Raw genomic sequence first — 21,750 nt, 5'->3', positions numbered from 1 at the left:
AGATTTAACTTCTCAGTTAATGAAACGATTCTGGTCAAACTGTCCTTGCTCAAGTTAGTAACATCCTAATGATTAGCTCCAAAGGTCTGTTTTCTCAGTGCTTGCCACTATCTGTAACAGTTAATGCTGTTGGTTCCTGGGGTTTTTTCTTAAATTCTCTCTCCCTTTACGTTTAGGACATGTTTTTCTAGCTCTTGGCATTTGTCTTCTGAATCCTCTTTAAATATGTATACTCCTTGATAGCTCATCTGAGCTTGTTTCTTCTTTCTCTAGCTAAATGCTTCCATTCTTTGCCAACGTCTATGTTTTAGTGATTCTCAAATCCATCAGCAGGGAGATAACTGTTACTAAATGGGAACAAACTGTGTTTCAGACACCATGTTCCCTGTTGGGACAGACCCTAAAAAGACAGCATGTTAGCTACTATGCTGGAGTCTGCATCTCCGCAGATGTGCCCTCCACTCTGCACTGTGCTGCTCCGACTTGGGTCCCATTGCCTCTAATCTCATCCCCACCCAGTTTATCATGACCATGGACCACGGACCATTTTCCTTTAAGTAAAAAGCTAATCACATCTTTGACTACTGAAAAATCTTGGCTGATGCCTTTGCCTGTGCAAAGCCCTTCAAATTCCTAAATCTGAAATATCAGGCCAAATAAGATGGTCCAAATCTACCTCCTGGCCTCAACTACAAGAGAATATGACCTTGCATCTGGCAGGAAACCCATACCCCTTTTCTCTATATGAAAAAACTTTATTCATTTTTTGTCTTTTTTCATTTTACTGGTGCATGTATGCAGTACATAATGCTGACATTCCTTGTGTGGAGTTGGTACATGTACATAACACATCTTCATTCCTTTTTCATCCCCTTTCCTTCCTTCCCTTCCCCCTCCAACCATTCTTTGACCCCCCTTCTTTTGTACATGTTTGTAGAACATAATACTGCAGTTTTTTGCTCATGCTAAGGTGCCTTCTCCAATTTCTGAAGATACAGAAAAACACGTATTTCTCTAGGTTTATACAGTATTTTATCCACATTGTCATCATTAGGCTGATTATTTATACTATATTTGAAATTTCTACTTGTATTTCTTCTGGGAAGACTGTGATTTCCTCAAAGATGCAGATATTCATTGTTATTTCCTCTGTTTTTCATAGAACAGTGCCTGGTACATACTAGGTGGATCACATGTGCTTGTTTTCCAAAGTAGTAGAATGCCTGTATCCAAGAAGGATTACCTTTTAATTATTCAGGCAGAGTAGACATGCAGGAAATACTAGGTTTTGGGGGGGGGGGGGTTGTACCGGGGATCAAACTCAGGACCTTGTGCTTGTGAGTCAGGCAGCGGAATCACTGAGCTAAATCCCCAGCCCTATGCATGAAACATTAGCAAAAACACAGTTTTACTTCAAAGCATAGGTCTCTGGCCTTCTATCTCTCTATTTATTGTTTTATGCTTTACACTGTAAGAATCTCACATGCTTGCAGCTTCTTGTACATATCATCTGGTTTTACACCTCTACGGTTGTGCTCAGTTGTTGCCTCTGCATGAAGCATTGTTCACCTTGCCAGGTGCCTGCATTATCTGCCCAACATTTGCCCCTGCTTCTCAAAATGCAGCTCAGATATCGATATCTGAGACAGTTTACTTGCATCCTAATAATAAGTTAGGTGCCTCTTTTCTCCATTCCTAAAGCATTTCTTGCAGAATTCTCTCATTACATATTGACATCATCTGTTTGCTTTTATCTTTTCCAGTTGGTACTTGCAAATACTTTAACTTGCTTAGTCTTCCTACCTCAAGAACTTACCAACAGTATTTAACATATGGAGCACACTGGATAAATATTAACTGATAGAAACTAAGCTAAACTCCAAAATGGCTCCACTATTATAAGGGTCTACAGTTGGATCAGATGATGGGGGATTATTACAATGCATCTCAGACCAAAGTGGGGCAGAGGATTATACCTGGTAGGCAACCGATAGTGTGAACTGTGGGTCCCAAACTTTTTCTACTGGTGGCACAGTAGAAATCTATAGAAAAGGTTAGGAAGCCCCTCTCTTCTTAATATGAACAAAACCACAAAATTGAGTTTAGTGGTGAGAAAGGTGCTCATTTTAATAGAATTCCAACAGTATAACTCTCAAACAAAATCACTCAACGTAAGTTGTTTAAAAGAGACACAAGCTACAAAAGACCAAGACAAAACAACACACAAATAGGTTTTAATGCACTGGAAATAAATGGCTTCATTTTCCTTGGTTTTTACCATCTTCTTCATTCAACAACTTTCCAAATATATATATATGTAGGCTATATGTGTTGCAAGGAAATCTTAAAATTAGTGAAAAAGATCTCAGTTGCTCTAATCAAAGTAATCAAATTGTTTTAATGAAATGGGGCTTTCTCTCTTCTATAGACTCAAAAGTGATGCATCTCACATGGTAGTTTAGAGGTGGAAATGTTCCTCTTCTGATAGCTGGACCTCCTTATACTTTTGTGATTTCCATGCTTAGCACAGTCTGTGGAGCATGGTAAAATTTATATTTTTTCAATGACTTATATTACTCAGCTATTTTTGTTAAGGTTCCTAGTACTAATTTCATATTCTTACTATTCTTATCATGAAATTATTTATTAATCAACTGCAAAGTACTTTCTAAACTTAATACAGCATCATCATAAGGCAAGCCTAAATTATTTATACTGACTTAAAAGTTGTAAACATAAAAAGCACTATTGATAATTTGGCAAGGCTTACCTACTCTTCCTACACTATATATTATTGAGGTAATCTACACTGAATGATCATCAGTGACAGAAGAGAAGACATTAACCACCGAAGAGCTATAAAAAGGTTTCTTTCACCTAAGGCCTTTTTTTTTTTTTTTGCTGTTATTTTCATTTCTGGATCATGCCACAAAAATTAACTCCAATCAAAAAATTGTCACAAAAGGAACAAAACCAGTAACTCAAGTAATAGCTACAATAAGTGGTCATACTTCACATCTGAAATTCTTCCCTTAAAATGGACAATTAATTTGAATACACTCTCCTGTAAAATGAATCCACAGTAAATTCTTCGAAAGGTTTTCCATTGTGATCAAAGAAATGCTGTAAATGGAGGTATTTCATAGCCTTCCTCTCATCAAATTTGGTGATCATTTTTTCCAACCTTATAGTACCTCTACCACATTTATTGAAAATTGACTCTGTTTATTGTTTTCTATGCACATATTGTTAATTCAAGGCTGGTTTACTCTGGTGAATGAACAATTTAAGAGGTTCTTTATGCAAAAACAGCAGTCTGTGCAGCATACATAGGCAGATGTCTGTTGATGAAAATATTCTGGTCTCTCTAAAAAGTAAAAGCAATATTTGCCTTTCAAAACTTGCCTTTCAAAGTCATAATCCAGGAGGAACAAAGATTCTAGAGGTATAGACAGATAGATATTCGGACAGATGACAGTATTTGTCAAATGCTCAAATAATATGGATCTACGACATACTCAATTTTCAGAGATAAATCAATGAAATGATCTTAATAGTTGAAGTGACTGCTTTCTCTCTCTCTCTCTCTCTCTCTCTCTCTCTCTCTCTCCTTTTGTGACAGTACTGGGGGGGGGGTTGAACACAGGGCCTTCACACTGAGCTATATCCCCACCCATTTTTTTTTTTTAAATTTTCAGGCAGAGTCTAAGTCACTAAATTGCTCAAACTGGGCTGGAATTTGTAATCCTTCTGCTTCAGCCTCCCAGAGTGCTGGGATTACAGGTGTGCACCATCATAACCAGCTAAAATTGTTGCTCTTGACACAATTCACAGCTCTTACTCCTACTTGGAAATCACATTTATCAAAGCAAAAAGATAGGAAAGTCATGTCTTCCTTGTCTAAATGCCATCATGAAGACTAGTGATGATGCTAAGATCATTTCCACATTTGCTGCCATGATGCATAAGTGAAACTTGATTTAAGTAGACAACCTGTTCAGGTCTCTTCTTGAAATGAGCTCTCTGTTCTTCACAGAGTCTGACCCACCTCAGTGTGGCTGCTGTCATTGCTTCCATTCACTAATGGGTGAATGTAAAGAATGAGAACTGTATTTGGAGAAAGGGCCAATGATAAAAGAAAGTGTGGCTCCATTATTTAAGAATACTACATTATCAATTATTTCATCTTTATAGTAGATCTTTGCCTCCCATGTGTACTTGCCATCATGTAGCAGGATTTAGACCATGGAATGTAAGTGGTGAGCAAATCCAAAAATAGCAGACAGTCTTATAAACAGCTGAGAGTGACTCAAGAACTTGATCAAGGCTGGAGGTAAGAAGAGCCTGCTGGTGGATGTAGCCTTTCCACCTAGCACCTAGACTGAGAAATTCTATACTATCCATCACCCTGGAAATACCTATATATCCTTCCTTGCTCGCACTCCAAAGCTCATCTCCAGAGGAAACTGCCATCTGAATTTTATGTTTATCTCTGAATTTTCATCAGTCTTACTACACATATTTTTATTTCTAAATAGCATCACATAGTTTCACATTTTTTAAAACTTTCTACAAATAGTATATACGTTTTAGTGATAGGAGATATGTATTCTTTAGTAAGATTTTTATGATTCATCCATGTGTTTGGTTATAGTTCACTTAATTTTTAAACTTCATAGGATTCCACGGTGTGAAGAAATCACCTGTTTAATATTTACTGATTGACTGACTGATGAGGTATTAGGGATTGACCCTAGGGCCTCTGCACTGAGCTACATCCTCACCCCTTTTTAATTCTTTAAGCTTTTGTGACAAGGTCTTGCTAAGTCACTAAGTTGCCTAGGCTAGATTTAAACATGCAATCCTTCTGCCTCAGCTTCCCAGAGTGCTGGGATTACAGTGCTCCTGTGTATAACCATGCCTAGCAGAGATCAGTATTTATGCAAATGGGACATATGCAACATGTCTCCTCTTTAGATTAAGGTAAAAACTGCTGCTATAAACATTCTTCTTTTTTTTTTTCGCTGTACTAGGGATCGAACTCAGGACCTTGCACTTTGCAGGTGCAATACCACTGAACTAAATCCCTGGCCCTATAAACATTCTTCTACGTGTCTACTTGTGTACATGTGTAACCCTGTCTGTAGGGAAAGAACTAGTTTTAGGATATGTATGTCTTCAACAATACAGAGATTTGCAAATCACTTTCTAAAGCTAGGACATCCATTTATACTTCCACTGGCAAAGTATTAAAGTTCCCAATACTCCACACCTTGCCAACACTTGGCATGCTCAAAAATGGTAATTCACATAGAAAATGAATCCTGGCTCACTAACCAGAGAATTTCATGTCAGAACCATATAATGCTTCTGGGTCAGAACTTGAGTTATAGTCACTTCAAGTGAATCTGCTCCTTCCAAAGGCTAGCAAAAGTCAGTTTATATCCATAAAATGGAAAAAATAAGTTTTATAAATGATTCTGTTGATTCTTACAAATTAGCCATTCTTATTCTTGTAAAGAAATTCCCTGCAACATTACATCAAAATATTTGTGTCAACTGCTGTGTTTTGCCAAAGACATAAATTTTCCAGTCAAAACAATTAATTAGAAACTATTAATAATGCCTTCAAAGACTTCAAGTCACTGTCAATGAATAGAACAACCAAAGGGAACAAAATCTGCAAAACGGGATGTAGGAAAGGAGCCTGCTTTGTTGATCTCTGAGTGGGAATTTTGCCTTGAATTCTCTCTTTTGCCTTCATTTCACCAGCTCTAATCATTCCATTAATAAAGCACAGGGAGGCTTAAGCATCTCAAGTGCTTTTTTCCCCGCTCTTCATACATTCAGTCCCTGTAATATTTTATACCTATTACAAAAGTAGTCTGGGCGCTGAAAATCACAGCACTAGGAAGTTTGTTTTAGTTTACTCAGCTATAGACCATCTGGTAATCATTAAGTGAGAAAATCCATTAGCAAAATACTGAAATATTTGAGGAATGAATTAATAAAAACTTGCTCAGCTTCTTTTAATGAGACCCTCCCCCTCTTTCTTTCTTTACTTTCCTCTTTCCTTCTCCCTCCTTCCTTTCCTCCCTCCTGCTCTTATTTCCTTCCTTCTTTCCTCCCCACTTCTCCTTTTTTTCCTTCTCCAAAAGGCAGTACTCAGATGTCAGAAGGGGGATTTATGAGATTAGCTAATTAGAGCTAACGAGCCTCAGGTCAGCCAAGCTAGAATCTGCATGAAATTATTAACTTTCAAGCTTACATGACCCACAAACTCCACACCTAAAGCTGTTACTCTGTAAATGAAGGGATCAGCCAAACCGAGAATATAGGGTTCCAAAGTAAATTCCTCATCACTTCTGGGAAAAGATGAAAGGTTGGTTGGCCTATGATGTTCAGTTCCACCACGTGGAGAAGCACATCAAACTTTTGTAGGCAAGGAGCTCAGAATAAGAGAGTTCAGGAATGACCCAGGCGTAGCCATTCTTGACACCTGTTAATGGCATCCTCTAACACACAGGGAAACGGTCAGCAGCAACATACCCTGTGACTTTTTAGACGCTCTGCTAGAATGCATACTCTCTTAGGTCCCTGGCATCTTCTCAGATCCTGACACATGCATCTAAATGTTACTTTTACACTCAGGCCAAACAAACACCACCAGCAGCAATAATACTTGTATTAATCTATGATTTGATTTTTCTCGCCTCATGTTTCTCTTTTTATGTTGAGACAAGGTCTCGCTGCATACTCTAGGCCACCCTTGAACTTACCATGCGGCCCAAGGTGGCCCTGAATTCTCCCGGATTTTCCTGCCACAGTCTCCCAAGTGCTGGGATCAGAGGTACACCACTGCATGTGGCTCACTGTTTCTTCTTCACTAAGAACAAAGGCTGCAATTTGAAGCTTCTGTGACTAAATTTATTTTCTGGTGTAACTTATGAAGTTAATTTAATTAAATTGCTTTTACAACAAAATGTTTCTGCTCAAGAATTTATAGTATATATATTTACTTGATACTAATTTATATTTTACAGTCTGTCCTCACATGATTTTATTTCCTCTTGCTATTCCAGATGGCCAGTTATTTATTAATCTACCGTTGGGAATACAGTTCCCTTGACATACAAAACATTGTTGCTATTCAATAAAAAAATATTGTACTGAACATCAGAGTTATATATCCTTTATATCATTAAATCCTTTGTAATTATCCCTTTAAGACCCTTCTGCAAATAACCTTTCCATGTGCTTAAAGGTTTCAGGAACTGATCATTTAACAATAGATTTCTATGAATTTAAAAAATTATGCCATAGAGAAACATTTTTAAGAGCGTACACAATCATTATGCCAAGATATAAATACTGAGATCAAAGTGGGAAAAAAAGAACTAAAGCAGGGTGGTGCCAATAATTATGAAAAACACTGTGGTTCTCTGGCATAGCCCTGCAATAAAAAAGTACTGTTTGGCAATAATCTTTGTACAAATATGACCTTCCTTAGGTGACATAATGCCAGATTCCTTTTATGTTTATTGTTTTTACTTTACTTATAGTACTCGTCTTTTAGTTTCTTTGCAGGACTGACCTCATAAATGGGAAAGCCCATCTCATAAGAGCAGTTAAATGTCAAGGACAAACTTAAACAAAGGCAGATATCCTCTACATAGGAAATATTCAGTGTTTAAAGAGAGCAGTGGAGAATGATCCCTTGCATCAAAGGTTTAGAGACATTATCCTCAAGGAAAGGCCCCAAAGTGAGTTCATGATTTATCTTTCTCATAAGCCCGACACAATACAGGGCATGGAATTACACAGATAATGGATAACAAAAGGAACTATCTAACCAGAATCTTACACTTTGTATGTGTTAGTCCTCCCTAGTCCAGTTCTACAGGTGGAAGCAAGAGCTCTTCTTCTGCAGTTATGGAATTCAGCCACCTCGACACCCACCACACTGAAGAACTGGCAGGGGCCGCTCACAGCAGCTCCCTTTACTTGCAGTCCAATCAGGATTCCCACTTTCATTCCCTAAGGGCCGGAAGCCCTACATGGGCTGTTCCATGCGTATCGATAGCCCCTAAAACTCTGATCAGAAATCTCAAGGGATCATGGTTCTAAACCAACCGTTGTCACATCATTCTTTTGTTTTTTTTGGTACCGGGGATGAATTCGGGTCCTTGCGCTTGCGCAGCAGGCGGCGAAACCACTGAGCTAAATCCCCGGCCCATGTCCCATCATTCTTAATGAAAACTTCCCTGCTCTGTTGCTGACAAACATTGACATTATTTCCTGAGCCACATAGAACTGCTTGAAATTCTATCTTCTCTCGCACAAAGCAAGGGAAAAAACAAAACAGAATTAAAGTCATGTATTTAGCTGATTTTTCTAAGACCAAGGTCCAATGCAAGTAACAACTTTCACCTTAACTTTCTTTTGTAAACATTTGTTTTAAAACCAGAATAAAAAGGAAGACCAGCTAGAAACGCTGCATGTTCTCAATACCTTGGAAACTCGGTTCGCCACCTCTCTGCCCACGGTGAGCCCCTGGACGAAGGTGCGGGCAGCAATGAAGGCGCGGGTGACCTGAATCTTCAGCTTCCGGGGCACGTCTCCAAAGGGCTTCAGCTGGTCTGTGTATTTGCTCACACATTCCAAGTAGTCCTCGCTGAAGTGATACTGAGGGTTTATCAGCTGGAACATCCGCTCCAGGAGCCGAGCCCAGAAATCATTGAGCATCTCCTCTAGGTTCACGTTGCCTCCAGTGTAGTATCTCTTCAGCTCTGTGAAGAGATCCTGGAACACTTCCGAATTCTGCATGTACAGCATCCCATAGGTCCGGACAAACATGTCATTTAGGGACTTCTCAGCATTCTCCAGCAGCTCCCGGAAAAATTCTAGAGATGAAACAAGAAAGCAGTCATAGATTAATAACATCTTGGAAGTTCAATATATCAATTTACTTTAAATACAACCACTTTTCATAGTACAGGGGTACCCTATGATTAGTTCCTTAAGGGACAGATGACAACAATATTTTAATTGTGACTTGATCTATTACCTGTGATCTCCCATGAGACAAAGCAGTCTTAAGACCTTGTGATCTCCATTTAAAAGAACATCCATTAACATAGGGAGTTACCACTTAACACTCTTCTAAAACAGCTCTGTTCTTCATGTATTGTTAAATTTTAGGAAAAGCTATTGTTTGATATAAGCTCAAATCAAAATAGGTTTCAGTTATAATGTGCAGAGTATTGTCATTAACATAATAAAAATGCACACTGATAAATACATTTGCTCTAGCCTATTTACTAATTTGCTATAATACTAAATTCCATTAAATTGCTTTTATTTGCAATAGTCCTAAATGGGATGCTCAAATTAATCTAATATTTTGGACTCTTTCTAATTCCTATATATAGCAATCAATTAACTGTTCAGAAATTCACGATGCAGTTAAATTCACTTACTGCTAAAGCTGTAATGAACATAATTAAGGTGGCCATAATGAATCATAAACCATGAAGCATCTTGGATCATCATTATAAATATGAACTATTATTTTATAGAATTTAAACAAAATGTTGGCATTTGGGCTTTGTGGTTAAGAGGTTCTTAATAAAAAGTGTGTTACAATGCGTGAACTCTCCCATCCTGCCACAGTTCAGCAACTGTTACTGAGAGATCACTGATGGTATCAAAATAAGACAAAATGTAAAGCTACTGGGAACTGCTAACCTAAAGGCTCACTAAAGAGGTATTTTGTATATGCAGGACACAGACAAGCCCTATATAATCGAACATTTATTGCATGAGAGAGCTTGGGTAGAGCAAGCCCAAGGTTTACCCCTTTTGGAAAATGGGGGGAAGCTAAGGAAACAGAATGCTTCTGAGCTCCACATCGTCAAAGCTCCTTTCTATTCCTGAAGCTGTGACCTTTCTCAGAGATGCAGGGACAAATGGAGTCCTGGACACATAAAGGACTCCAAATAAAAACTACAAAAAAATTTTTCTTTTTGGAACCCTGAGGGATTCTTTCTCAACTCATGGGAGGGAGATGAGGAATCTGTCAATATGGACTCTAAGGGCGTTATTTTATGTTTTCTTAGAAGTTGGCTGAAGAAGCACTTGGTTTAGCCACTTCCATTTGATTAATATAGAGTTGAACAATTGTCTTGTAATTTCTAAGTGATTACACTAATGATAACTATTTTATATTTGTTTTTAAGTAAGATCAAAGCAACAAAGTTTAAAAAGGAATCTGGTCCCTTGTTTATCCTTTTACAAAGAAGGAATACTTTTTTTTCTTAAAGAAATTCTGTTGATATAGAGGCAATAAAAACTTGAGTCATGGATTATATAAATCCTATGCAGTTTTGTTTAAGTCACCAAATATTTCCTATTTTTATTTTTCCCAAATATAAAATCAGAATACATATTATTAACCCCCTAACTGATAAGGAGAAAGTAATGTAACTCTTTTGATCAGTACATATTGTTTATATGGGTTGAAATATATGTTAAAAAATTTCAAAATATTTAACGAGGTGGAAACAATCTACTTAAAATAGTGTACAATGATGAGCACGGTACAATGATTTCTTCATTGTAATTCTATATATGTATCAAATTATCAGTGTTCTATAAAGTTACACAACTGAAATAATATAAAAAGAAACAGTGTAACCTACAAAGATTTAGTAAACAAAATTAGTCGTGAAGCACATAACAGTGTATGCTATATGGCAATATTATTTATGATTATATGAAATAAAGAGCATAATAAATTTTTGCAGAAATAGTTACTTAGTTTGTTCTAAAATGAAAACTATATTAAATTATCAATATCAATGCCAACGTATAAACATAAGTAAAATCTTTCAACCTTGAAAGCAAGAATGAAAAAAACTTAGCTTTGCTGATACAGGAACAGGGTGAAAAGTGTTACAGATTGCGGAAGAAGATAGGATAGAATGAGAAAATCACTGAATTGAAAAATACTAATATAACAAGACTGGAAGTGGATTCTAATCATAAGCTCTGAACAGTCTATTCATTTATCTTCTTTTTGAGGTCAATTATTTTGTTTCATTCAGGAATTAAATTTTAATTTATTGAGCACAGTAGTGCCTTCAGCAATGAGTAGTCAGTAATCAATAGTGTGGTCTAGGTTTGCAAAGAGCAAGAGCAAGAGCGAGAGCTAGAGTACACACATCCAAGAGAGGGAAAGAGAGAGAAAGAGAGAGAGAGACAGAGAGAGAGTGCTTCCTGGTCCTCATTACTCTCTAATGACTTGAGATTCAAAGGTTTCTCTTTAGAGATGAAGCTTGTGTTTTTCCTTTGCCAAAGATTAAATTCCTGAGGTCTTTTCTCTCCTGACATGCGGACTCTGAAGTATTAGGGTTTTGGCCACTTTGAGGGTGAATAGTTACAATCAGACTGACCAATCATTGTGTCTTATGGTTTGTTTTCTCATGTATTCATGGGTGAATGTAGAAACCAAGTCATCATAGTTCAATAAATATGGTTCAAGAAATATTTCATTAGATTATGAGCTTAAATTTTTTTCTAAAGATATGTCACTGTCTCAAAACTTTTCTATTAGCTTCACTGGTGCTCAAAAGTCAAATTACCCCTTCTTCAAAGTCATTATATGGTTTACTGACTTCATAGTCAAACTTAATACTTGGTATTGAAAGATGATAATATATCAGCCAATTATGAAAAATGTTGCTATCTTAGGATACATTGATCTTAGATCTTATGAAAAATAGAGACCCAAGGTACTGAGGCAAAACTAATGTCATCCAAAAATAAGTACAATGCATTTCAATTTTTGCAGGTCTGTACACTTGCACCTTTTGAAGGTTGACTCTCAACAAAATATTTTATGCCTGGATGAAAATTTTTTCTCAGCAATCCAAACAAGATAGAGATCAGAAGACAACTACCTGATCCATTTTTCTGGTGAAGTATTATGTCCAAATCCATCACAGAGAACAAAACTCAAGAGCAATACAAGAAAAAGTAATCTCAATATAACCTTTTGTTTAATTGGAGATGGCAGAGCTCACACTGGAGAAAGTCTTCAATCAACAAAAATTCTCATCTGCAAGAAACAGTTTGGCTAAAAGATGCTATTTGAGTTTTTCCTTTTCTTCCCCAATCACAAAGTACACATCAAAGATAGTTGCTTAGGGCTCAGTTATGCTTCATAGGTGCACAAAAGAGCTTCTCCAGCAAGCATCAGCCTCTGGGAGGATTTTATTCATCTACAGGGGAGACCTCAATGAAAACATCTGTTAGCTGCGGGGCAGACTGCTTCAAGGAGAACAATCATGTAGATAAAAACCACCACTTTTCCACAGGCAAAAAGAAAGCTTATACTTTGGTGCCTGTTGCTTGGAGAGGCCTCTTTAGGGACTAAAATCAACTCCTAGGAGCCAAAAGGTGCCCTAAGGATAACTGAGAAAGGCTTCAAAGGAAACATCCAGAGGAACAGATTGAAATGCAAGGTAGCAAGTCCCTAAGGGAAGCATAAGCTAGAAGGGGGAAAAAACATGCTAGAGGCTCCCAATCACAGGTACATGAAACAGGGAAAGTTGCTCCTTAACACCACTTTGGAAAAGCATATGCTGTGGTAGATTGGGCCTGATGATTGGGTTACATGCAATATGGCATCTTTTTCTTATTTTATTTCCATGCTCTTCATGAGGAAGGAAGGCCCACCGAAAAGGAGAGGCACCTTGGGTGGCACCACCCAAAAGGCTTGTAGCCTGGATGGGATGAAAGGGAAAGATGGAAGGCAGGTTGCTGCTGCTGCTTGCTGCCTTTTGCTTGCTCTGCCATGGACTGTTTTTCCCCTGCTATGCAGGCCTTGTTTGAATCCAGCCAACTATGGACTGAAACCTCTACAAACTGTGAGCTGGAAATAAACCATTTCTTCTCTAACTTGTGTGGGTATTTTGTCTCAGTGACAAGAAAAGTTACTAAGACAGTGGCAATTATGGCTACACATCGTAACAGAGAGTACTTGCTCTATCTTGGAAAGCAGGTGAGCTAAGTTTGCTTCTTTAAACTTAGACACACACAAACATACACACATACACACACACAGGTGTGGAGGTAAGTGTGTATGTGAGGTTCTGTCCTACTATATTTGTTTCTATCCCCCCCACCCCATCCCACAAATCTTAAAAAATCAGTTGGGGCAGCCCAGCCAAAATCTGGTTATGAACCACTGTAGGGCAGGATCAGTCTCAAAAGAAAAAATAGTGCTGAAACCTGATAATCTAGAAGGGGTATGATTCACAGACACAATGCAGTTACCAGCCTGCCCACTCAATGCCTTTTTTAAGGTTAACCAAGCAGGAATGCACTTCATCATTCCGAATCTATCTGTCTGCTTTCAGTTCTTTTCTTTTTTGAGAAATCTCCTTGCTTATACACAGTGTTGAGTTAATGAGGGGTCTTAATGGAGGAAGACACACAGTGCCATTTATTTTACTCAGTGTTCAACTTTGAGGGTAAGCAAGCATAATCCCCAGGATGATTAATCTTTATTATCAACATGATTGGTTGTCAGCTGCCTAGGAGATTAGTAAAGCACATTTCTGGATCTTTCTGACTGGGTCATGGTGTGTGACCTTGAGAAATATATCTGGTCCCTGGTGCCTTCCCTTCTAGCCCTGCTACCCTACTCTGCTTCCCAGCCACCATGAACTAAGCAGTTAAGTTCTACGATGCTCTTCTGCCATGATGTTCTTGCCTTGGAGCCAGCCGACTATGGACTGAATCCTCTGAAACTGTAAGCCAAATAAAACATTTCTTCCTTAAAGTTGTGTCATGTATTTTGCCCCATAAACAAAACACTAACTCATTCAAACCCTCAGTGGTCTAGTCCCACTTTCTGGGGGCTTGAGACCTAATAATTAAATAGAGGTAAAGATGTTGCTCAGGGCACCCATGCCACCTGAAGCATCATTCTTGGCAGGTTTTGGTTTATATAGTATTTAGCAGATGGATGCCACTACCCCACATCAGCTGTCTCAACCTCAGCACTGTTATATTTTGAGCTAGACAATTCTGTGGTGGGGGGAAGTTATCCTGCAGATTGTAAGTTATAAGGAGCGTCCCTGGCCTCTACCTGCTAGATGCCACTAGCAACACTAGCATGATAATCAAAATGTCTCTGAACATTGGCAGACATCCTTTGAAAGACAAAGTCATTCTCTCTCCCCATCTTACCCCCTCCTGCTGAGAGTCACCCCTTTACATATAAATGCCAGAAACCTACAAAGAGAACACCAAAAATTCCAAGAAAAAACCAACACATTTCTAACCCTGCAAATCCACAAATTATTTATTCTAATAATTTGAGGAGCTGTATTTTTAAATGGAAGGAACTGAAATACAGGTCGTATTCACACTAAGATTCTTAGATGTCAGTATTGCCATTTGAGCGTGGCAGTTAAGCTTGACTATTTCCTCTCAATTGGCCTAGTGGATTGGTGGAGCACACTTCTGAGAGTCTCTGGTGGGTCATGCAGGAATGACCTTGGGTACCACATGTGGCCCCTGGTCTCTTCCTCTCTGGGACTCTTCCCCTGCTCTGCCTCCCACCACCACAAACCAAGCACCTTTGCTCCTCTGTGCCCTCTGCCATGAGGTTTCCGCCTTGGAGACAGCTGATGAACTAAATCCCTTGAAACTGTGAACCAAGTTACACCACTCTTTCTTTAATTTGCGAATGGTTGGTTTTGTGTCCTAGGGACAGCAAAGCTGACTAATACACAATGCATGCTTCCTGTCACATAGTAGGGTATTAAACAGTGCATGAAAACAGAGAGATGGATAGCATAAAAGTACAGTGAAGTACACCCTAACTTCATCTAGTCTGACTCCTGTTAGGATTTTTGTGGGCTCAGAGAGAGAGAGAGAGAATGGAAACTCCACTTTAGAACAAGATGGAACTGATGTGCTGATTTGCCATCAGGTTACCCTCCAGATTCTTAAATATTTACACACATGAAGTTCGTATTCTTTTATGTTCCAAGTTCATAAGACATACTTTGTTCTCTGTTAGGAAACATGTTGGTTATCTGACCCTGCCTTTCCCCACAGACCCTGCCTATACCACACCATGCTTTGACTTCTCTTAAGCAACACTGCACTGGAGTGAACTCTCCAATGCTTTGGAGTCTCCGGTACAACCATTTCCCACAGAAAGCTTTTACCGTTCAACTGTTTGTCTGTAGTACTGAATAGATTTACATTGGAGCTTTATTTTTTGTTGTTTTCAACAAACAAGACTATGCCATTTGTTATTTCTTCATAAAACAAGTTTTTCTTTTCTTAAAAAAATCTAGAGTATAAGAAAAATGAATTGTTGTGAATGAATATTTTACCACATCATCTTAGTACCTTTTCTTAAAAAATACTTGCAGTTTTGTGTACGAAGCAGACAGTCAGAATGTATTCTTTTAAAAAAGTTATGGGGTTGAAATTACATAAAATTACTTTTAAAATAACATTCAAAAAGGAGACGGCAGAATGTATAATTATTGTGAGATAACATTGCTGTGTGTAAAAATTCATTCATGATTTGCTGCTTCTGCATCTCTTACCTCATACTTTTCATTGCTCTGAACATGTGTATGTGTGTGTTCTCATAAATTAAATTTATCATATTATAATAAGGATTATGATTACTTAGTCAATTCTTCCTAGGAGCTAACAGAAGGCTATATGATTTCAAAATGATCTAACAGAACAATACACACTTTTTCCTGTTTGAAGTTTTTTTTGTGTTTTGGTACTGGGGATCAAACTCGGGACCTTATACTTATGAGGCAGGCGGTAGCACCACTGAGCTAAATCCCCCGCCCTCCTGTTTGAAAGTTTTTTATGATCATATTTCTGTCCATTAATTGTTGTCCATCCTTCCACACAACAACCTGATTTAACATGCAAAAAAACAGAAAAAGAATGCATGTTACTTCTATTTTTTTCTTACATTTTGATAGGTCTCCCACCACCTCAGCAGCTATTATGTATAGTAGCTGCCCTCTTCCTATGGTGCCTTGCCCCCTCCCCTGTGTGACATCATGCCAAGATGGTTGCTCCCACCAAAGAATAAACCCTTCTTCCCAGCATGCCCCTGTTCTCGCCTAGAAAGTAACCTAATACTCACCTCCTACCACCTAGTGACATCATGGGCTCCTCCATTCCCTAGTCACTACCTCACTCAACCCCACCTCTGCCCCTACAAACCCCACCCCAGTCTCTATAAAAGACTCTCCCTGCCCCGGCCGTATTGCTTTTGTCTCTCCTTTGTTCAGAGACAGCCCGGCAGATCTATTCCCCTAAAAAAGGCTTGTTGTGGCCTGGTCTGGTCTTGGTCTTTGGCCCTCTTACCTGACACATTTCAGGAGAAAAGTATATATTTCAAACATTAAAAGACAAAATAATGGCCTTGAAACAATCAATTAGGCTAATTTCAAGCACGTCGTCTAAAGTACATGAAACGCTTTGTTATAGGATTTACACACATTTTAGCCAGATTAGATATGAGCAAGTCTACTTTTCAGATGAGGAGACTAAGGCTTCAAGTTTTAAGTGAGTTACCCTAGACCAGTTAACCAGTATGCAACACGGAACTCCAAAACTACTGCAGACAAAAAGGAGTTCTAAGAAAGAACACGAAGGCAGAGTGGCTTTGTAATTCATCTCAAGTCAAATTTTCACACTGTGAGTCGGGGATTTAGCTCAGTGGTTCTGGCGCCTGTCTCTCAAGCGCAGTGTCCCGAGTTTGATTCCCGGTACCAAAAAAGAAAAAGCCCCAGTCACTGAGCCGCCGCTGAGGATTCAGCTGCCTCCACCTTGAGCCCTCTGCTTCCCGGAGATCCGTCCCCGGCCTGCCTTCTCCCGCAGCGCCTTCCGCAGGCCATTTCCACCGAGGAAAAGGAATCCAATCGTATCCTATGTCCGCTATCCAGAACCTCTACTCTTTCGACCCCTTTGCTGATGCAAGTAAGGGTGATGACCTGCTTTCTGTCGGCACTGAAGATTATATCCATATAAAAATCCAACAGAAACGGCAGGAAGACCCTTACCACTGTCCAAGGGATCGCTGACGACTACGATAAAAAGAAACTGGTGAAGGCGTTTAAGAAGAAATTTGCCTGCAATGGTACTGTAATGGAGCATCCAGAATATGGAGAAGTAATCCAGCTCCAGGGTGACCAACGCAAAAACATGCACCAGATCCTGGTAGAGACTGGACTGGCTAAGGCCGATCAGCTGAAGGTTCATGGGTTTTAAGTGCTTGTGGTTCATTGAAGCTTAAGTTAGGATTTCCTTGCAATGAGTAGAGTGTCCCTTCTGTCCCTTGTCACGAGTTTCAGAACCTCTAGGTTTATATAATGTAACCATTTGGGGTCCGCTTTCTCTTGGACTAGTGTAACTTCTATATGCAATAAACTGAAAAGAGCCAAAAAAAATTTTTTTTTTCACACTGAGATTTGAATAATTAATGTCCTAAGTTAGTAGATAAAACTGTATTTAAACATAAATTGCAAATTGTGTTCTGAAATCATATATGAATCATTTACAGAACAATTTTCATGTGTGATTATTTTTTCCACAGTAGTAATTAGTTGATATAGGTAACTGAGACTGGATACCATGGTCAAATCTCTAAGGCTAGTACAGGTTCGTCATGGAGTGGTATCACAGAGTCTGGGACATTAACTAGTACATAGGACAGTGGCTGGGACACAAGACACAAAAGGACGCTATAAGTTTTGACCAAAAAAGTGTCTCATTTTATGACAGATGCACATAGATCCTTTTACAGTGATATATATATATAATATATATATTATATAATATATAAAATCAACAACTTACATATACATGAGCACATTCTTGTATTCCTGATAAATTACATAGAAAACACATTTTCCTACTTAGGAATGTTTTTGGTTTTTTTTAGGAAATACTATTCTTTTTTTTTTTTTTTTTTGGTACTGGGGATTGAACTCAGGACCTTGTGCTTTCGAGGCAAGGAGCAAAACCACTGAGCTAAATCTCTTGCCCAGGAAATACTATTCCTAAGTAAGGAACTCAGTATTTAAGTCCTATAACATGCAGGTAATATAGCTTTATGCTAGATATCATTTGTGTGTGTGTGTGTGAGTGACAGGGTCTAGGTAGTTCAGGCTGGCCTTGTACTCACCATGTAGCCCAGGTTGGCCTCAAACTCATGGCGATCCTCCTGTCCCAGCCTACTAATTGCTGGGATTATCGGTATGCACCACCATGCTTGGCCTAGATATCTTTTAAGTAAATATGAGTGTCCTTAAAATAATGAATGTTTAGATTATCAACCATCTCAATGGCAGACCAATAAAAAGCACAGATAAACAGCAGGAACTCTGATCACATGGACCTACAGTTCACCTATAATGACATGTGACTGTCCAAGAAGAATACAGAAAGTGTATGTGCTCTGCTTCCAAGATGGAATTCTAATAAAAGATAATACCATTAACAACTATGATTACAAATAATAATTACAAGAGACTATACACATTAAAAAATACTGATTTCCTAGTCCAGTGCTCTCCTAGGTGCACATAATGGAGTCAGAGAGAGGGTAAGTAGCTTATACTCTTATGTAAGATGTGATCCAAGAATATGGCGCATGTTTAAATAAAAATCCAAGTAAATGTATTACAGTACAAGACACATTGTCATTAGCCCCCTCAAATTATTCCCCCTGGCTTCAAACACATTTATCCCATCATTCTTGCTACTTTCTGAAACACTTCTGAAAGTTATCTTTTGTGAGTGAGTCTCTGTGAAGTGTGATCAAAAACAAGGTGAATGCGTCTGCTGAACATTTCAATGAGATTTGGAGTCTTAGAAACAAACACGTTACTGTGTCCTCATCTACCTTGCTGATTGGATTTGGCACTGTGTGACCTCTGGGCCTTGCCCAAAGTCAGAATGACCATAAAAGGTTTACATCAATTCAGGACAGCAGGGCAGGCAAGACAATGCAACTAAAGTCAGGGCCAAAGGAGGCCTTGCAGAACTGCTTCTCAGAAAATGGCAAGAACGATAAGATAAGTGTGTGCCAGGCCTATCTGCCCTAGAGAATCCCATCCTTTGATACTATTTAATGTTCTGAAAACAATGGATTGCGCAAACACACTTTAAAGGAGAGGTTGACTCATAGTCAGGGACCTATTAATGTTATGTCCTGTGAGGCTGGGTGTGGTGGTGCATCCCTATAACCCCAGCACTTGGAAGGCTGAGCCAGGAGGATCCTGAGAGTTCAAAGCCAGCCTGGGATACACAGTGAGTTCAAAGCCAGCCTAAACTGCATAGCAAGAGTCTGTCTTTAAAAACAAACAAACAAATAAAAGTTATGTCCTGTGAGCTCAGAATGGTTTTAATATTTTTTAAAGTTTGAATAAAAACACAGAAAAAGCAACCACAAAGAAAAACATGCCAAATAGATTTTATGTGTACAAAACACAAATATATTTAATATCTACACTTTCATGGAAAAAAATGCTGATAAATAGACTAAGGGGTCAAAAATCCTTAGTGAAATATTTGAAGATAAATTAATTCAACAAAATGTCTGATTCGTTTAATTTCTTGTAGTTAGGAAGACAGTTTAATTATTAGTCTGTTAACTGTCATAAAAGCAGCAGAATAAAGTTGCTTTTCTACTATTATTTTATCATCTATGTTAAAACGTACTCTGACAACTCTGCAGCCCATTTACCTCTGTATATTCTCCTCAAAGGTAACTGAAATCCAAAAGCAAGATTTGAAATCACTTAATGGTTTACAGAATTGAAGTGATTTTAAAGTGAGATATTCCAAAACTTTTCTAAGGCTGTGGTCTAATGAATCCCTGGAGGACTTTATAAGGAGAAAATCTTATAGTAGTCCTGGCAATGTAGTAGCCTATTCTGATGCTGGGTGAAGAAAAATTATTTTTATTTCAGTTAACTTTTTAAATGTATTTTATTGTTATATGTTTGCAACACATAATATACAACGCATAGTGAATACATTTGTTTGAAGGAATTAGCATATATATTCATATCCTATCTTGATGATTTTTGATGCCCTTTTTCCCTCTTCTACATTCTCTTCTGTCTCCTTCTGCTGTTCCTCTTCCACAATTTCCTTTTGGTAAGACTTTCCTTTATGATAATTAATGAAAACAGGAATTTAATCTACAATTTATAATCTTCCAAAAACTACTAAATGGCCTATAATAAAACCCAATGTTCACCACAAATCAAGAATATTTTCAGAAAATTATAAATAGATCAACCATTATAAATACTATAATGCAAAATTCAAAAATTTCTTATTATAGTAATCCAAAAGTTACTCGAACTCTCTTCTTCCCAATTTGTGTTGGAAACCATTACAAATTACATATAAATAGGTGAAATATAAAAGTTCTTGGAAAATATTACTTATCAATAAATCAGAGCATCAAGGGTATAATAATCAATTTTAATAATTATAATATACTATTTTCATGCATTGATAAATGGATTAGTTAATGCATTAATAATAACATAATAATGTATGTTTAATGTATAATTTAGGTCAACTGGACATCGCCATTTATATATTTCCAATTTATCTCATCTCATTGACTAGACTTTTCCAGGAAGGAATTTTTAATGTCATCAGTAAGTCACCATGAATGTTCATTAAAAATAATCAATGCCTTCCACCAATGTCCTTCAGGTTTATACCATTAAAGTCAAGTCAGCAGAAGAGATTAGATGTCAGGAAATTTTTCAGGATCTGGTGTGCCATTCTGAAGCATCAAGGCAAGTTTGCTGGTAGTAAGTAGTACTCTGTAATTGGTTGATATAGAGAAATTTGAAGCAATAAAGAAGTTTATAGAAACTTTTGAGTTGAATTCAGATTCACAAGGTTAAACTTCTGTTTCTGAGTGATTCTTTATATGTTAGATTGATAAATGCTTTATTTCTTTCCTAGGTTGTTTCCCCCAAAGATATCTTTAAAATGAGAAGGACTGATTAGGCCATTTATATTCTGGAGGTGATAAAGATAAACTATTAATTCCTGAATCATGCATTTTGAAATTTGCTGACAGTTGCTGCCAAAAGCAAATAACTATCCTGAGCCTGCAGACTCCATCTAACTCATCGTAAGCCTGAGAAGTTAAAAGTTAAGATGCATTTAACTAAAGTTAAGAGTTAAGTCACTTGCATAACTCCACACACCATTAGCTTTGGCCCACAGGCAATACCCATTTTCCTTTCAGTGACATTAATCACAGTATTCATTGCTTGTTTAAGCCTTTATGCACCTAAAGCATACAACTATACTAAAGGCAAGGTAAAGTCATTTTCTATATTTTATTTTCTCAAATGAAATAACCAATTCATTTTCCAACTGAGAAAATATTAGTAATATTACAATGTTCACAAATCCAGTTCTTTTCTACCATTTCTTTCCACTCAAACTCTGCCTTGGAGTAGATACACCCCACAAACAGCAAACCATCCCAGGTGACCTGTGGGACTTGAGATCAAGCCTGCTTTCAGGAGAAAGCCAGTGATAAGGACACGGAGCTATTGGAACAAAGGGTCAGGTAGGCTCTAACGTGAGGGAGGAACAAGAGTCAAATGGAATTTACTCCCTTCTCTGTTTTTCATAGTTTTCAAC

At 37.9% G+C, this 21,750-nt stretch overlaps 1 protein-coding gene and 1 pseudogene across 5 annotated transcripts in view; one reads left to right on the top strand and one right to left on the bottom strand.

Annotated features, from left to right (window-relative positions):
- The window catches only part of Gpc6 (glypican 6), a 1,085,538-nt gene that overhangs the window by 531,896 nt on the left and 531,892 nt on the right, over positions 1-21,750 (bottom strand). For all 5 annotated transcript variants that reach the window (XM_004870814.4, XM_004870815.4, XM_087193031.1 and 2 more), the window contains one exon: positions 8,512-8,903. In XM_004870814.4, coding sequence (XP_004870871.1) covers positions 8,512-8,903 — 392 coding nt within the window. The remainder of the gene's footprint in view (positions 1-8,511; positions 8,904-21,750) is intronic.
- On the top strand, positions 16,794-17,447 carry LOC101701506 (eukaryotic translation initiation factor 1 pseudogene; annotated as a pseudogene).

This window comes from Heterocephalus glaber, unplaced genomic scaffold, assembly GCF_053883595.1.
Source record: "Heterocephalus glaber isolate CG9 unplaced genomic scaffold, H.glaber_assembly_v1.0 deba00001577, whole genome shotgun sequence".
Taxonomy (NCBI): Eukaryota; Metazoa; Chordata; class Mammalia; order Rodentia; family Bathyergidae; genus Heterocephalus; species Heterocephalus glaber.
This window is presented reverse-complemented; position numbering and strand designations above follow the sequence as displayed.